The 15,682-nt window shown below is 55.5% G+C and overlaps 2 protein-coding genes across 9 annotated transcripts in view; one reads left to right on the top strand and one right to left on the bottom strand.

Moving 5' to 3' along the window:
- Positions 1 to 1,129: 1,129 nt before the first annotated feature.
- On the top strand, positions 1,130 to 8,280 carry MISP (mitotic spindle positioning). Of its 2 annotated transcripts, XM_075037719.1 has the most exons (5): positions 1,130 to 1,244; positions 3,569 to 5,743; positions 6,642 to 6,853; positions 7,296 to 7,334; positions 7,617 to 8,280. In XM_075037719.1, exons 2-5 carry the CDS (start codon positions 3,694 to 3,696, stop codon positions 7,704 to 7,706), a joined length of 2,391 nt encoding a protein of 796 aa, XP_074893820.1. In that variant the 5' UTR covers positions 1,130 to 1,244; positions 3,569 to 3,693; the 3' UTR covers positions 7,707 to 8,280. The 2 variants fall into 2 exon arrangements, with proteins under 2 accessions (XP_074893820.1, XP_074893821.1); XM_075037720.1 differs by lacking the exon at positions 7,296 to 7,334.
- Positions 8,281 to 8,716: 436 nt separating this feature from the next.
- Positions 8,717 to 15,682, bottom strand: part of LOC142035566 (uncharacterized protein KIAA1958-like) — a 28,016-nt gene continuing 21,050 nt past the window's right edge. For all 7 annotated transcript variants that reach the window (XM_075037728.1, XM_075037724.1, XM_075037726.1 and 4 more), the window contains one exon: positions 8,717 to 12,970. In XM_075037728.1, coding sequence (XP_074893829.1) covers positions 12,123 to 12,970 — 848 coding nt within the window. In that variant the 3' untranslated portion in view covers positions 8,717 to 12,122. The remainder of the gene's footprint in view (positions 12,971 to 15,682) is intronic.

Consider the following 15,682-nt stretch of genomic DNA (forward strand, 5'->3'; position numbering starts at 1 on the left):
CCCGCAGCCGGGCAGAGGCAGCTGGGGTGAGCCGGGGTCTGACACCATCCCCGTGCTCCGGCCATCGCAGGCAGCGGCGAGACTGGGAGGGGTTTTCAGGCACGGGTGGGCTCCGGTGGGATGCAGAGCTGTCGTGGTGGGGCAGAGAAGACGAGGACAGGGACCTCCTGCCCCAGACACAGGCGCAGCGAAGGGCTGAGCATCCCGGCACAGCATCGCCCGCTCGGCTGCGACACCCTGTGCCAGGAGGGAGGGTGGCTCCGAGCGCTGTGTGCTGGCGATGCCGCCCGCTCTGCCGGGGTCCAGCAGCTGTGGTCATGAGCATCACAGCCACTGTGCCATGGTCCCGCCCTTGGCCTGGCAGGTACAGGGCGCCCGAGGTTTCCGGATCAGGCGCGGGGGCTTGTCCCTCCTGCGAGGGGCCGGCAGGGACCGGGGGGCCGGGGAGGGCAGCACCAGGTGGGTGCCCATGGCTGCCGGGGTGGTGAGGTTGGCAAAGCCAGGGCTGCCAAGGCAGCGAGGGCACCCACCCCAGCCATGCCTGCGCAAACACGGGGTTATCAGGCGGACAGGCCGGGGGAGGCCCCGCGGTGTAAACAGGAGAGTGCAGGCTCCCACCACGGCTGCTGCCGGCGCGGCTGCCGCCGCCGCGTTCGCTCAGGCCCACGGGCTCCTCCGCACGCTCCCCAGCAGAAACCGCTGCGTCCCCCGGGGCTGGGGACCCTGCCCTGCCCTGGGCTGCCCAGCGTGGACTCGGGGGGGGGCCTGCAAGGTTGGCAGACTTGGCTGTGCACCCCCGGGCTGCCTCCCTGCCCCGACGCTGCCTGTCCCGGGGCGGCAGCTCGAGCTCTTCCCAGGGCTGGCCGAGCCCACGCTGGTGCACGCTGGTGCACACTCGTGCGTTAGCACATTGGCGCGTCGGTGCGTGCCGCAGGCTGGGGGCCAAGGGCAGCCCTCCGGGCGTGGGAGTCAGCTGCAGCCGGGGTGACGGTGGCGCGGGGCGTGGGGGGGTGTTGGGAAAAGGGTCATTGAACCGCAGCCAGAACTGAGCCCAGCACGGTTCTTGGAATTCCCCACGGGCTCCGGCTGAGCTTATCAGGGCCCCGCAGCCCTGCCAGCCCCGTGGCCCCCACGCCCCACTGCCGCCCACCCCAGACACTCCCTGGCAAGACACGGCTCAGCTGGGCGTCCCGTGCGGCTTCCCCGGGGCATGGGGACCCCCGCCCCGACGGCTCCCCCGGACAGTAAGTGCAGTGTGGTCGGGGCGGGGGCGAGGGCAGCGCCGGGGTGCTCGGGGTGGCCGTTCCACCCCCCCGGCCTCAGAGGGTCGGTTCCCCATGCAGGGTCTGGCCACAGCGAGGGCGTGCGTATGCACGCTGGCTCTATCTGCGGTGGGCAGGCGGAGGGGCTGCTCGGCACACTCGCGCACGTCTCGCCCGTCGGCAGGTCTGGGAGTGCATGCGGCTGGTTGCACGGGGGGGTGGGCGCGCTGCAGGTCTGCAGCCCATTGCAGGACCCCCAGGGTGGGGGGACCCTGGAAAACTCCCTAGATGTCACTTTATGGTGGGGGGGGCCCAAGCCAGGCTGGCAGGTGCTGCAATGCCACCTGCTCTGCCCAGCAGCTCCCCGTGGTGCTTGGCTGGGCTGAGGGCAGGCTGGCACAGGGGGGGACGAGCCCGGGACCCCCACAACCCCATGCTCTTGCAGCACCGGGCAGCTGGGGGCCAAGCTGAGGCAGTCGGATAGTTGTGGGTGCTGCTTTGGGAGGGGCTGTGCCAGCCAGGAGCCCTGATTAACAGCCCTGCTGGTTTCCCCCTCCTCGCTCCCCTCCTGTGCTGGCCACCAGCGCTCCCCGGAGAGGAGTCCCCTCCCAGCAGGGACCTCTGACCCCTCCAAACATGATAAGAGATGTGGGCAGATAGTTTTCACTATCCAGGTCATCAGGGGCCATAAAAGAGCAATAGTGAATTCCAGGTAGGAACATGAAGAGGTTACGGAAATTCAGCTGGGCACGGCGCATCGGGACCGGCGGTTGCAGCAGCTCCCAGCCCTGGTTCCTGCTGCAGGCGGCAACGCTGAACCCCCCGGGCTGGGCACGGAGCTGGGCTGCAGCACCATGGTGATGGGCATCACCCTGGGGCTGGCCCAGTTTGCCCCAGCTGCCCCTGACGAGACCCAGGTGCTCCTGCGCCAGGAAAGGCTTAAATGGTTCCTCAGCCACAGGGCCAGCCCTGTTTGGCCCCCCCCCGGGAGGAAGGGTGCAGCCCGGGCAAGCTGGGAGGTGAGCAGAGGGAGCAATGTCGCTAGTGCTGCTGCAGGGAAGGAGGCACATCCAGGGCACAGTGCATCTCCCCTGGGGATGAGCCGGGCTGCTCCGGGTGCAGGGACCCGTGGTTGCCTGTCTCCATCCAGGGGAGCCTGACTCCGAGCTGTGCTCACCAGTACCGCAGCACCCGGGCTCTGGGCTGCCGTCATCAACGCAGCCTTGCTCTCGGCTTCGCCGTGTGCTCCCAGGAGGCTGCGAGCAGCTGGGGAGTGGTGCCCGGCACTGATGTACCCCTGACCTGCCGGGGCTCACGCGATCCCAGCCAGGAGCAGCAACAGCAGGGTTGCGGCTATGCCTGGGCAAACAGGGAGAGGATGCGCTGCTTGCCAGCGGGCACACCCGGCTCGCCCCGGGGTTACATGTGTCTTGCTGGCACAGGGACTGGGATGGGGATGGCGCTTGCAATGTGGCGAGAGCTGCTGTCTCGCAGGACCCACCTGCGCCGCTCCTCCCTTCCCCGGCACCCGCTGTCCCATCCAGCTCTGGCCCCGTTAGCACAGGAGGATCAACACAAAGGTCAGGGCAGTTTACTCTCGCTTTGCGTGATACGGGGGTTAAAGTCCTCTCCTTTTTATGAGCCATGAAATCATTTTTATGATCCCCGTTGTTTCAATAGCTTGGCTATTTGGAGCCTCCTTCCTGTAAATGCGCAAGGGGAAAGTCCAGGCAGAGGTGGACCTGGCACAGCCGACACCTCTCCCTGTCGCAAGCTGATGCTCCCGGTGCCGCCGGTGGCTGGTGGTCCCTCCCCGCCCGGTGTGCGCGGTAAGGCACCACGGCAGCCGTGCTGGAGCGGGCAAGAGCTGCCCGGGGCGGTGGTGGAGGCTGGCGCAGCCACGGTCTCGCAGCACCGCTGCCCTCTTGGTGGTGCGGGCGACGCTGGCTGCCCGCAGAAGGTTTGGCTTTGCTCGCTTGCGGCTGTGGTGCGGCTCGTCTCAGGATGCGGCCAGACTGGGGGACAGAGGCAGGAGGGGGACGTCAGCTTCGGGGCAGTTCCCGTCAGGAATGGTGCTTTGTGCTCTGGCTGCTTCTGTCCAAGACCTGGTGTTTCTGGGTAAATGGAGCGAATGACTGCTGGGATATGGCTGGTTTGTGTTAGCGGTGTCTGCCCGCTGGGTGCAGGTATCTCTTTGACGCTGCCCAAGCAAGGACAGCAGTACCAGGCTGGGAGAGGGAGCTGCACGCTCCCAACCTCTGTTCCTTCTGCTGCTCTTAACGGCTGCTCTCCCCTCCTGCTTGCAGGGCCAGCCAGGTCCTGCCCCTCGTCCTCAGGTGAGCCGGGAGCCCGAGGGCGACCTTGAAGCTGAGCAGCATCCCCGGTCCAGGGTGAGGTTGGCAGAGGGTTGAATGCTGACTCTTCCCAAGAGATGGACAGAGTCACCAGGCATCTGGTCTTCCAGCTCCCGCAGACCTCACACAAGCATGACCATAATGATGCTCACCAAGCTGGCTCGTTTGCGGAGCAGAGGGCCAACAGCGATGACGACGTGTTTGATTCCGTTCAACACAGCAGCCAGAGGGTGGAAAACGGCTATGGCTGGAAAACGAGGTCAAAGTCATCCTTGTATTTCCTGGAAGGTGGAAAGGATGTCTGGACCCCATCCCCGGACAGGGAGTCCAAGCTGGAGGTGGTGAGGTCGGGAAGCCTGTACGACGTCAGGGCTTACAAAGGCGAGAGGAAACCCTCGAAGCTTTATGATGAGGATGAGCAGGAGCAGTACAGGGTCCCTCCACCAAGCGTCTCACCCGAGAAAGCCAGGGAGCTTGAGGATGAGAGGAGGGAGGTCATCCGGGGCCAGGTGGTGAGGAAGAGCTCCACCGTGGCCGAGAGGTGGAGTTCCATGGATGAGCTGAGCTCCATAAACACTGGCACGGGCAGCCAGGGTGAAGGCAGGCACAGGGACAACTTCACCACCAGCTTTGCCATTTGCTTTGACAAGCCTTCCTCGAGGAGGGCAGCGACGCCTGTTGACCCTGAAAATATCGACACGGAGCAGATCAACTTCTCTGCTGCTCGGCAGCAGTTCCTGTTGCTGGAGCAGACCAACCCAGGCTCTTTTTTCAGCCCAGGGCAACAGGCCATGTCTCCAAAGCCAGAGTCAATGACAAAAGTCTCTACACAAGAGTGGCACAGTCCTGAGATGGCCACAAAGGCTGCGAGAGGTTACGGTAATGCCAGTGCGTCCAGCCAGAGCAGGACGGACAAGACTGTTTATCAGGTTTATAATTTGTCCTACAAGACACCTGTGAAGGAGGAGGTTCATGCTCCCAGAAGGGCTGAAACTGAAAGGTCATATCCCACCAGGAAAACGTCCAGCTTGACTAAAGAATCTTCCAGAGAGGACCTGGACTCTGGCTTGGGTGAGATGTATAATGAAGCCAACACAGGCTATGCCAGCGACGGAAGCGCATCCAACGAGACCTTCAATGGCCCTGTGGATCTGAGAGCCAGCAGCAATGGTCTGGACAAGGAGACAAAGATCAGCAACGAGACGCCCATCGAGCGGGAGATCCGCATGGCGATGGAGAGGGAGGAGAACCTCTGGAAGGAGAGGGGGATCCAGCGGCTGACCACCAGCAGCGAGCTGGTGGAGATCCAGACCAAGCCTCTCCTCTCCATGCATGCCTCTCCCGGCCCAGGCAGGAAAGGGAAGGACAAAGGCCGTGCTTCCCTTTACGTCCAGAGGGAAATCGAGCAGGAAACCAAGCGCGAGGAAGATCTGAAGAAGCAAGGGAGGCTGCTGGGGATGTATGACAGGGGGACGCAGCAGGAGCTGGATGAGCGCAGGAGGGTGTTCGAGCAGGAGGAAGCCCCCCCGCAGAAGCCCACCCCCATGAAGAAGGCAGATGAGTGGAGGACCTCGATTAATGAGTTTGCGGCAGAGCAGCCCACAAGCCATGGCCCCTGCCCCACAGAAGCCACCAGGGGTGGGAGAAGACTTCCCAGCTACGCAGCGAGCATCACGCACTTCCAGGCGTCCCAGCCGCGCTTTGCTGCCAGGGAGAAGAGCCAGGACCAGCCCTTGGTGTCCCAGCACGTTTCCGCCAGCGCCAGCAAATGGGGGAGCGAGGATTCCTGGGGAGGAAGGCTTCCCGGCTCCACCCTGAGCCCCGCCGGCACAGCTGTCCTGCCCAGAGAGTACTTCTCCTTCTCCTTCTGGAAGCCCAAGGTCTCCTTTGTGGACGACATGGGGACGCAGAACCCGCTAAGGAGGGATGATGGCCGGGAGGAGCAGTACAAGCTGCGGACCTGGAAGCCCCAGACGTCAGCGCTGATCGAGAAGGAGATTCGGAGTGACTTGCAGAGGGAAGAGGAGCTGCAGGAGCAGCGGCGGCAGCGGCAGCTGATAGACGGCTACTCCCTGGTCAGCGGCGACGGCGTTCCCCAGGAGGGCTCCCGCTCACGGCACAGCTCCGGTAAGGGGAGGAGAGGAACGGTGGGCCGGGATGGGACAGGGCTCAGTCCCAGGGGCAGGGCTACCACGGGCATCGCTCCTGCCCTCCGGTTCCTTGTGGCTCTGAGTTTCAGCAGGAGCCATCAGAGGGGGCAGGAGTGGCACCGTGGAGTGCTCTTCCCAAGGGACCTTCCCGTGCAGACAGGCAGGTGCCTCTCGCAGGCACGGGAAGCCTTTACGGCCGGTGTCCACGCTCTGCGTGAGATGTCTCTCGTGGCCGGCAGCCAGAGGTGACCTGGGCTCTCCATGAGAGCAAGAGTGGCCACAGCAGGGACCGAGGGGGACAGAGTTACGGGTGGAAAGCATCAAGTCCCCGCCTGGGAGAGTCTGGCTGCAGGTGGGGGGTCCAAGTTCCTCCCTGCAATGATTTGCTGAGATGCCCATAAGGACTCCTGTGTGTTGGTAGCAAGTTGTCTGGGGAGAAATAATTCTCCTTGGACAGGGATTCTGTGGTCAGCAAGCAGAAGTGCTTGATGTGAAGTCTCTGGAGCCAGCTCGACCAGCCCAGCCTGCCGGGGGGAGCAGATGTGGGGGAACTGCTGATGTAGATAAGGGATAGGCTCCGCCAGAGCAGCACGGTTTTTGATTCCAGAGCTGCTCAGGTTTTGATGACTTTGTGTCATGCTACCGCAGAAAACAGTGCTGGAAGGGCCCAGAAGTGCCCAGCTCATGCATTTCTCCTCCCTTGCTCCTGACAATCCCTGGCTGGCACCCGGACACAGGGTCCTGGCCATGACCGAACCTGCTGGACCTGCCGAGGAGGCCGGTCTGGGGCAGGAGCCTTGCTCTCCTGCGAGTGCCCCGGCCCCCAGGAGCAGTCCTGGTGTCCTTCACCCTCCTGATGGCCCTTTCTTTTGAAGCTGCCTCAGGTGTCAGCGGCACCTACTCAGTGTCCGGGTCTCCCACCTCCACTCCTGCCTCGCACCAGGCGGGGGTCCTGGGGCTGGTGTCGTCCTTCACCCCACTGAGAGTGGCCGGTCCCTCCCAGGGCAGCACGGAGACCCTCACCCCCGACTCGGCTCATTCCAGCCCCTTCGAGGAGCGGAGGAGGAGGGTGAAGGAGGATGGAAAGGTAAATGCGCCCACCCTGCCTGTGCCGGGCAGCACGCGGTCGGGGGGCTGGAGCCTGGGAGAAGGCTGGTGGCTCTGGGGCCGGAGACGGCTGTGCCTGGCTCCCACCCGGAGCTGGAGGGCCAGCTACTTGGCTTGATGGGAGATCTGGTGGTGGTGGGACTGGCGAGGGGCTGTGCCGAGCCCCCAGGGCAGTGCCCCGCTGCTCAGGGGTGCCAGCGCTGGGTGGGACTGGAGAGGAGCAGGAGCTTCCTCCGGGGGGGGTGTCCTGGCCCGAACTGTCCCCCTGCTCTGGGGAGGGCACAACTGCACGTGCTGTCTCACCTCCCCTCTCCCATGCCCAGCACCTGACACCCCCACCCCCCCCTGTGGGCCGTATCCAGCTGCCTCTGGATATTTCCCTGCTAGGTTGCTGTTATCTGAACGTTTTTTCCCCTCTTCAGTATGCAGGCATTGAACCCGTTGACAAGATCAACACAGAGGTAAAGTCCTTTACACACTCAAGGGCTCTGCGTGTGCTGCCCAGACTCCTCTCCCCGCTGGGCTCCCCTTGCTCCCCACTCCTGGAGGCTGACGGGATGGTCGGGGGTCTCGGCTCCCGCATGGCCACGGGCACCGCTCGGGTGGGCGTTGTGTTGGGCAGGAGGTGTCGTGGCCGCTGTCAGGCATATTCAACCCAAAGGTGGGGGGGCTTCTGGCTGGGAGGGCAAGCCATGCAAAAAAGATTGTTTATAAAAAGATACTGTGCCTTCTGGTTTCTTTAGGTTGTGGAAAGCACCAGAGTGATTCGTCACAAGAGTGCCATGGCCCAGCGCTGGGAGGCCGGGCAGTACGTCAGGGACAACGACGACTGAGGGAGCCCTCGGGGCCAGGGCTACCGGACTTTGCCGCGTACTTGCCCTGTTTGGGATCAACTGACGCACGATCGAAATACCTGATCAGTTCAGCTCCAGGTTATCACAAGAATCAGAGACTTGTACACTGCAAATCACATCCGTTTTTAATATCACAGATGATCCTTCCAATGCATTAGATCTGCTCATTTGTTTCCCCTTCCCTTTGAGGTGAGGTAATTTTTTTTTTTCTTAAGAGGGGAAAAATTGGATGACTTTCTTTTAATCAGTTCTGCAAGGAGACAGCCAGATGAAATCATACGGTAATTTAACTTGTTTCTCATTAGAAGCTGTGTCTCTGGCTTGCAAAAAAGCTGTTTTATTTCTCAGTGGTTTTAGGTTTTTAAGCACCCCACCATCAGGCCTCACGTAGGAGGGTACCTAGGCTGATGGGTACCTTCGGATCAATACCGGCGCTGAACCGGGACATCAACGTTTCTGCTTAACTCGTGATCGGCTGAGATGCAGTAATAGGACATGCGTATTTCCATATCAATGCTGTTTACTTCGCTAACTTATTAAAGAGTCCTCGCTCGCCCGCGTCCTGCCTGCCCCGCGTGGTTCGGCTGCCTCCGCAGGAGCCCCGCGCTCGGGCAGCCGGGGCCGTGCCCTTCTGCGGGGGGACGCGGCTCCTGGGGGGGTCCCCACGGCTTTGGGGGGGGAACGCCGGGGTCCTGCCCGGGGGCAGCGATTCCCCCCCCGCCGCTGCCCGCCCCCCCCGCTGTCGCTAGGGGGCTCCCGGCGAGCGCGCAGGCAGCGCGAGCCCCCAGTGCCCACGGGCGAGCGTGGGGCCGGGCAGCGCCGGGTCTGATGGCGCCCGGCCAGGGAAGGCTGGGTTCTGGGGGGCACAGGCTGGGTTCTGGGGGTCACAGGCTGGCCCTGGGGGTCACAGGCTGGGTTCTGGGGGGTACAGGCTGGGTTCTGGGGGGGTCACAGGCTGGGTTCTGGGGAGCACAGGCTGGGTTCTGGGGAGCACAGGCTGGCCCTGGGGGGTACAGGCTGGGCTGGGGGGGTCACAGGCTGGGTTCTGGGGAGCACAGGCTGGTGCTGGGGGTCACAGGCTGGCTCTGGGGGGCGGGGGGAGCTGTCGCCCCTCTGCCCTGCCCATGGCGGTGCCCCTCAGCTCTGCCCACAGCAGAGGTCCCGGCATTACCACCAGGCACAGCGGGTTCCCTTCTGCTGCTTCCTCTCTGGGTGGAGGAGGCTTCAAAACCCTCCGTGCAAAAAGAGGAAAAGAAACTGGTTTTGCGGAAGGCTCCGGGCATTCCCTTCTCTCGCCCAGCACAGAGTAGCTGGTCCCACTCCGCCGACGGGTACTGGGGTGCAAACCCCGCACGGGGCTCGCTCCATCGCTGAGCAGCTCCCGCAGCGCAGCTGGAAGAGTCCTGGTTCCCCATCGGGGTGGGAGTTGGGCAACAGCCACGGCCCTTCTCCACCGAACCACTGGGCCACGCAGCCACCGCAGCACTGCTCCCTGCCCGGGGAGCGGGCTGGGAAGGAGGAGACGGGCCTGGAGTCTCTGCCCTTCATCTCGTCCACGACCTTGAGCAAATTACTTCGTGTCGTATCTTGGTGTCCACCCTAATTAATCATTTTTTCTCGTGATGCAAAGATGAAAATCATGTGTGTAACCCTCAGATGGTCCCCAGCATTTCTCCCTTCCCCTTGAGCCCTGCAATGAAGCGCAGGGACGGGTGAAGAGCAAGGGCTGGAGCAGGAACACGACAGCCCCTGTCCCCCCCTGCTGCGGGGGGGCTCTCTGGCCACCCAGGCTGCCCAGGCGCAGGAGGACGCTGTCCTGGCCGGCAGTTCTGCTGGCCCCAAGGGCTGAAGGGCATCCCGCCGGCCAGCTGAGAGCATTCGGTCTCACTTCTCACAGAAAAAGATGTTCCTAGAAATCCTTTTCCACCAAATACATAGACAAATGCATTCAATTAAAAAAGAAACTTTTACAAGTATTTTCATCCTGACTTCAGTCATAAACGTTCAACTCTTAGATCACTCATGCAGTCGTTTCCATAGGAGGTTAACAAGGCATCTTCTAGCTGGTAAACTAAGTTTTAATTGGACATCGTTAACACGCAACAGAAATGGAGGCTGGGATACCGTTTTCCTCGTGGCCCTTTTTCAAAGTAAAAGCGTACTCAAAGTCCTTCAACTCCAATCTTTGAAAAGCCTTTTTTGCCGCAGACGTTGCTCCTAGCAGCAGCCTGCTATGGGTAATTTCCTAATTATTGGAAATGAGGTTTACAGTTTGAGCTGCTAAGACACGCCGTGGGACAGTTACTCAGAATTTCTGATAATACCACGTCCTTGTTTTTACGAAATGAAACAGTTCTCTGGCTGATTTTCTCTTTCGTAAGTGGCAGTTAAACCGTCAATGAGGTCTGCTTTAGCATATTGCCCAGGATGCTACTCATTTGTATGAAGTGCAATTAGCTCGAAATCTAGCTTAAAACCACTGTAGGACACAACCAAATGGGACCCACAGATATCCTATGCGTAAAGAGGCAAGTTGCTTTCCCTGACCAGCAGCGTGTGGCCGTAGGGATCGCAGGGTTTATTAGTGGCGGGAGGGCTGCTCTCCCTCCTCAGGCTCTTCAGGGCAGGACCGCTCCACGCACACCTTCAGCACACACAGCGCTCCTGAATTCTGTTCTTTTTTACCGTGCTCACTTGGCAAAGCCTCTGAGCCTGTCTGTAATCCCAGCCCAAGGTCTGGGGCTGGGGAAGGATGCAGGTGTGCGGGCACGCCGGCTGGCAGCGATGAACCTGGTGTCACTGGATGATCCATTATTTCTGGGAGTTTTGCTTTCTATTGCCCGTCACGGCGCATTGGGGGCAGCCGTTTGCCTATCCCCCCTGTTCACTCTGTTCTCTCTTGCAGCCGCCTGGAGAACCAGGAGGTGCCCATGTGCTTGTGACAGGATTAAGTGAATGCTGTCAGCTAATTGTGCCACCTGATTTTTAAGGCAGCAGTCTTTCATTAATGAGCTTTGGGGTGTGGACTAAATAGATCAGCAGAGAGGAGAGAAAAAGCCTGATCTGGCCCTCACCCTTAGGTAGGGTGAGTAAAGCCCAGCCCCGTAGGAAAGGATTTGCTCTGGCTCTCAGCTGTCAGGCACGGAGCTGCACGTGTGGCTGGGCTTGACCTGGGCACTGACGGGTCCTTCAGCGATGGCTGCGGCTGTCCTAATGCCATCTGCGCTCAACAGCATGAGGAAAGCTGGAAGACATCCTCTGAGCACGTGATTAAGTGAGTTTGTCTTTTTTATGGCACTTTAAACTTCTGTAAGTTATTTGGTGATATTAAACGTTGCTTGAACAAGACCAATTCTGGCAAAGGGTTTGGCCACAAAGACCTTGTTAAGAAACCACAAACATGGGCTCTGTGGGATTTCAAATGGTCCAAATCCTCCTTGGGGTCAGCTCCGCAATGCTGAATAGTGACAGGCTCAGAGCAGGAGAAACCCAAGCGTAAGAAGTGAATATGCTGGCGTTTCAGAAAACCGTTACCTGCTAGTCTGGGGTTACTGGCTTCATCTCTGCAGAACAGACAAACAGACCAGACAAACAGGATTGAGTAATTCTTCTTTTATTAGGTTATGTCAACAATGCAACCCAATAACTTGACTGGACCATAAGACAACATATTGACTGAATAGTACTTGAACAGCTGAAAAAAGTTGACTACATCTACCAAAGTGTATTTATGTAGCTATATTTAGTACTCTGGGGAAAACACTTACCATAAAACCTTTCAACGCTGTCAGCCATTTTACATAACTTTTTAAAACCCAATCACAACTTCTTAAATCTACAAATCTTTCACTAAGAAAAACGACATAAACCTTGTTGAAAGTATTCCCATGAGATATGGATTAGCAGTTGGCAAACACAGCATTTCACCATTCTCCTTCCATCCCAGAACTAACTTGTGTTACTTTTTTCAATAGGCTTATACTATAGACTAAACACTGTGTGCGTGTCAGCTCCCCTAAACATGAGTGCAGCTTAAACTCCTAGACAAGCTATTCAGCTACCGAGCCCTCTCTGTGTCAACACTGGCTATTTTATCATGTCATTAATAATACAGTAGAATATTAACTTGTTTTACAAATGTGAAACCTAAGATTCTCATATTTATTTAACTTACTGAACTATCAATTCCATTAATACAAAGAATAATAGAAGTTTTTCACTTAACCTGAACACTAAGGTGATGCAAATTTGTGGATTACTTATGTTCTAAGGTGAAACCAAAGAGAAGGATGTTCTCCTCAACCTATACTAAATATTGCCACTTAAACCTTTCAAAGACTACTTTGAAACGTGCTCCTACCAAAAAGTGGCACAGCAGAAACTAAATGGATACCTTTATTTCTTGGACTTCTTTACAGGTCCTTTGACTTGCTGGATAATAACTTTCAAGATCTTTTCCATTTTGGCTTTTGTCAGTGACTTTCTACAGTACCATGTTTGGTCCCATATGGAGCACAGAGGCTTGGGCGTCAGATAAAGTGGATCGTAGTCATGAAGCATATCCAGCGGCCTCCTCTTAGCATACTCCTTATAATCTGCGACTGGACAGTTATCTGGATTGTCAGGCTTGGCAAAGAGACGTGGACCCGATTCCCTTGTATTTACCTCTGTGTTCAGATCATCCTTCCACTCCAAGTACTCCAGCTCTCCCTCGTTCTTTTTGAGCACGAGCTGTCCCCAGTACAGATTATGGCTCTGACTGTGTGTACTTGCCCCAAACCCCCTAATGATATTTGTGAACATGAGGTGCAAAAAGCCCTGAGGGTGCATCTTACTTAAAAGTCCCTTCTTACAAAGACTTTCCACATCTTCATCTGTCAGATTCTCCAAAATACTCCACTCTCCTTCTCTCTCTTTTTGAGACAGGTGCTGATGCTTTAGTTTCAAGGCTTCCTGAGATGCTCTGAATTCCAACCCTTTAACTATGCTGTACTTGTAGTTGTGATCCTTGAGGTACCTCTCTATGCTGCTCTGAAAGAAGTGCAAAGAACTGGCAGAAAAATCTGTGCCATTCTGTTTCTTTGCAGAAGAGTAGAATGAGGCCAGGTAATTATTGAGGTCTTCCGGTGGCAGCTCATAGATCTCGCGTGTTTCGGAAGGGCAATGTAAAAGCAGCCAGTCTCTGAAGACTTTTGTATCACCAGTATTACGGTTTTTCTTCTTCTCCCACTTCTTCAACGCACCTAAAAGATAAGGAACAGCTTTGTGGACAGCAAGAACTTACAAGGAGATCAGTGAAATATAAGGAGATGCAGAATAACGTTCACCTTCCTTCTAAAAGTAATTCAGAGGTTGTGGGACTTTTACAAACCCCTTCCTTTAAAGCTTTGGTTTAGGTCTGTGCTCTCAACAAGCCAGCCACCACCACCTGACAGCACCACCCTAGATAGGGAAAGGCCTGTCCCCTTTCTTGCTCATTCTCGCTTGGCTGGTGAATCTGCCTACTACCATGTAGGTAAATCTAAGATATTCTTTCTTTTTTAATTATGTTTAAATGGGAGAGAATGCATTCCTAATGAGATTTAATCACTGAATGTCACTGTGGGGTGCACATGTGGAAAGCATTGGTGCAAGTTCTGTGGGCCTTCTCAGACAGCAGTACGGGACTGGAGACAGGGCCTGTCACTGGTGGTTTGGTTTGACATTGAATTTCCCCCTGGCCGATTTTGGAGATGACTCTGAGCATGCTTGTAGGACCAGACTTGGGGACGGCCATGTAACCAGTGGCTGCAGTCCTGAGCCTGCAGTGCTGGCTATGAAGCCCAAGCAACCCTGAATGGACTTGATATACTTTCACCAACTTGCAGCTACTCTGGCGTGTATTTTATGGTGACTGCAGAGGCCAGACTCTGCTCCGTTAAAATAGATGGGAGCTGGCCTGTACATGGATCTTGTGATCTGCCTCAGGACTAAGTAGCTTCCACTTCGTATGTTCAAAGTGTTGCACAAGGCATTATGCAAAATGCATTTCAAAGTGTTTGTCTTTACAAAAATCTCTTCAGAGCAAAAGAGCTCTCACTATGGAATAAAAACATTAACCAAAAGTTAGGGGTGGATAGTAAGGAAGAACAAAAAAAATGAGTAAAAGTGGTTGGATTTTTTGTTTTGTTTTGGGGTGGGGTTTTTTGTTTGGTTGGGTTTTGTTTTTTTTATAAAAACGATTGCCAGGATTCCAGTTGGGTTCTCTCTCAAGTTGCTATGGCAATACCACATCTACCTAGTTCGATGTAGCATGAGAAATTAATTCTTTGGATTGCTGAAAAGCTCCATCTGCTCGCCTGTGACTTTTCCAGGACTGAAGAGGGGTAGACTGAAAAGGGTTCTAGAGCCAACATCTAGAGATTCCCCTTCTTGCACCAAGTTATTTTGTACACGCTTAGTTATCATCTTAAAATGCTATGGCTGCGCTGAGGCGGAGTCTACTGATTCCTGTGCCACTGGTTTTGGTTTTTTGCTTGCTTTGTTACTGACTGCTCTATGTGAAGAGCTGAATGGCTTGTAAATCAATACACGCAGAGGCCTCGCTTGAGCCATAAGCCATTTATCTTGGCAGAAACGGCTACTACACAGACATTCCCAGTTGAATTCCCAGTCCCTTCTGATGATATATGTTGTCAGTTACAAAAATAGTCAAATAATGTTCACAAAAACCAACTGTGCCAGTTTGACCAGTTGTGGCTACATAAGGAATACAAATGTCTGTAACCCCAAGTCTATTCGGGAATACTAGTAGTGCTTTAAGCATACACCCTTGAGTTACAGACAAACCCCAGAATACTGTTTCAGTAACCTCTTTTCTTCTGAAGGACACTGTCCAGTGCCTTGCACTGCAGAAACCTGCAGTAGGCTGCTGCTCTTTAATGCTACAGCTAGTTGAGATGGGTCATTATTTCAGCAGAGAAACAGGTATAAGCATCTGGTGCAGTGGGACAGGTATTGGGGGTGGGATGGGAAGCAGGGTAGTTACAGCCCTGTCCTGCAGCTCAGGAGGAGTTCTGGAGATGCGGTCAGTCGGGAAGCATCCTGCATGGCCGCAGGGCAGTGTCACAGCAGCTCTGCCAGGCTGGATGCCTGGCCTGCCATGGACAAGGCCATGGGGCTGGACTGGGACAGGTTTTGGGGAACATGCAATGGGATCCTCGTACTAGGTGTGCAGAAGTGAAACACATGCTGTTGGGGGCTGCTTCTCAGTTAGATGGAGCCAAGGCATTAAGCCACTGGATGGAAAAGAATTAAATTTTTAAAATTTGCCTCGATGTTTACACCTAGATACTAGCAGACAAAAACATAGAACTGACTAGACAGCAGCTTACTTGGAATTAATGTGAAAAAGCACCTGCAGGCACTCAAATCATTATAGATGCAAATTTTGTGGCTTTAGTATAACATCTTTGAAAACCTGGCCATTTACATTTTATTTGAGGTGTTTAATCATTGGATTAAATAATATATATGTACCTAGCATTAAGGCTCCAGAGTATTACACACATCTATCCTAAAATATGATCATTTATTAAATTAATTAAATCTATTTCATTGATTGCTTCCCCACTACTTGTAGAAGACTAGCATAATTTTGATGATATCCACACACTGTATGTTAGCTGTTGTTCTTGTGCAGATGGTGTCTGTTTTACAGTAGGAGTAAGACAGCTGCAAGCTAGGCTTCTAAAATCTTTGTCAAACAGCATATTCTTGCGATATGGAATAATTTAAAATTGCCATGCTTTGCGTGTGGTTTAACCTTGGTATTGAAAGTTCCCTAGTAAGCAGTGTATCTTGCAAGTTAATGTTTGAGCAATTATAACTCTCCCTACTCCAGTAGGATTCTAAGGACATTGTGTATGAAAATGTTAAAATTCTTAAAAGTACTAAAGCAATTTGTTTAGCTCATG

Source organism: Buteo buteo, chromosome 10 (genome assembly GCF_964188355.1).
Source record: "Buteo buteo chromosome 10, bButBut1.hap1.1, whole genome shotgun sequence".
In the NCBI taxonomy this organism is placed as follows: Eukaryota; Metazoa; Chordata; class Aves; order Accipitriformes; family Accipitridae; genus Buteo; species Buteo buteo.

Excerpts from the sequence above, each read along its gene's own strand:
- MISP (XM_075037719.1), top strand. The coding sequence starts at position 3,694 with ATGGACAGAGTCACCAGGCATCTGGTCTTCCAGCTCCCGCAGACCTCA. Across the intron at positions 5,744-6,641 it reads CCGCTCACGGCACAGCTCCG|CTGCCTCAGGTGTCAGCGGC; the intron begins GTAAGGGGAGGA and ends TTTCTTTTGAAG. Across the intron at positions 7,335-7,616 it reads TTGACAAGATCAACACAGAG|GTTGTGGAAAGCACCAGAGT; the intron begins GTAAAGTCCTTT and ends TGGTTTCTTTAG.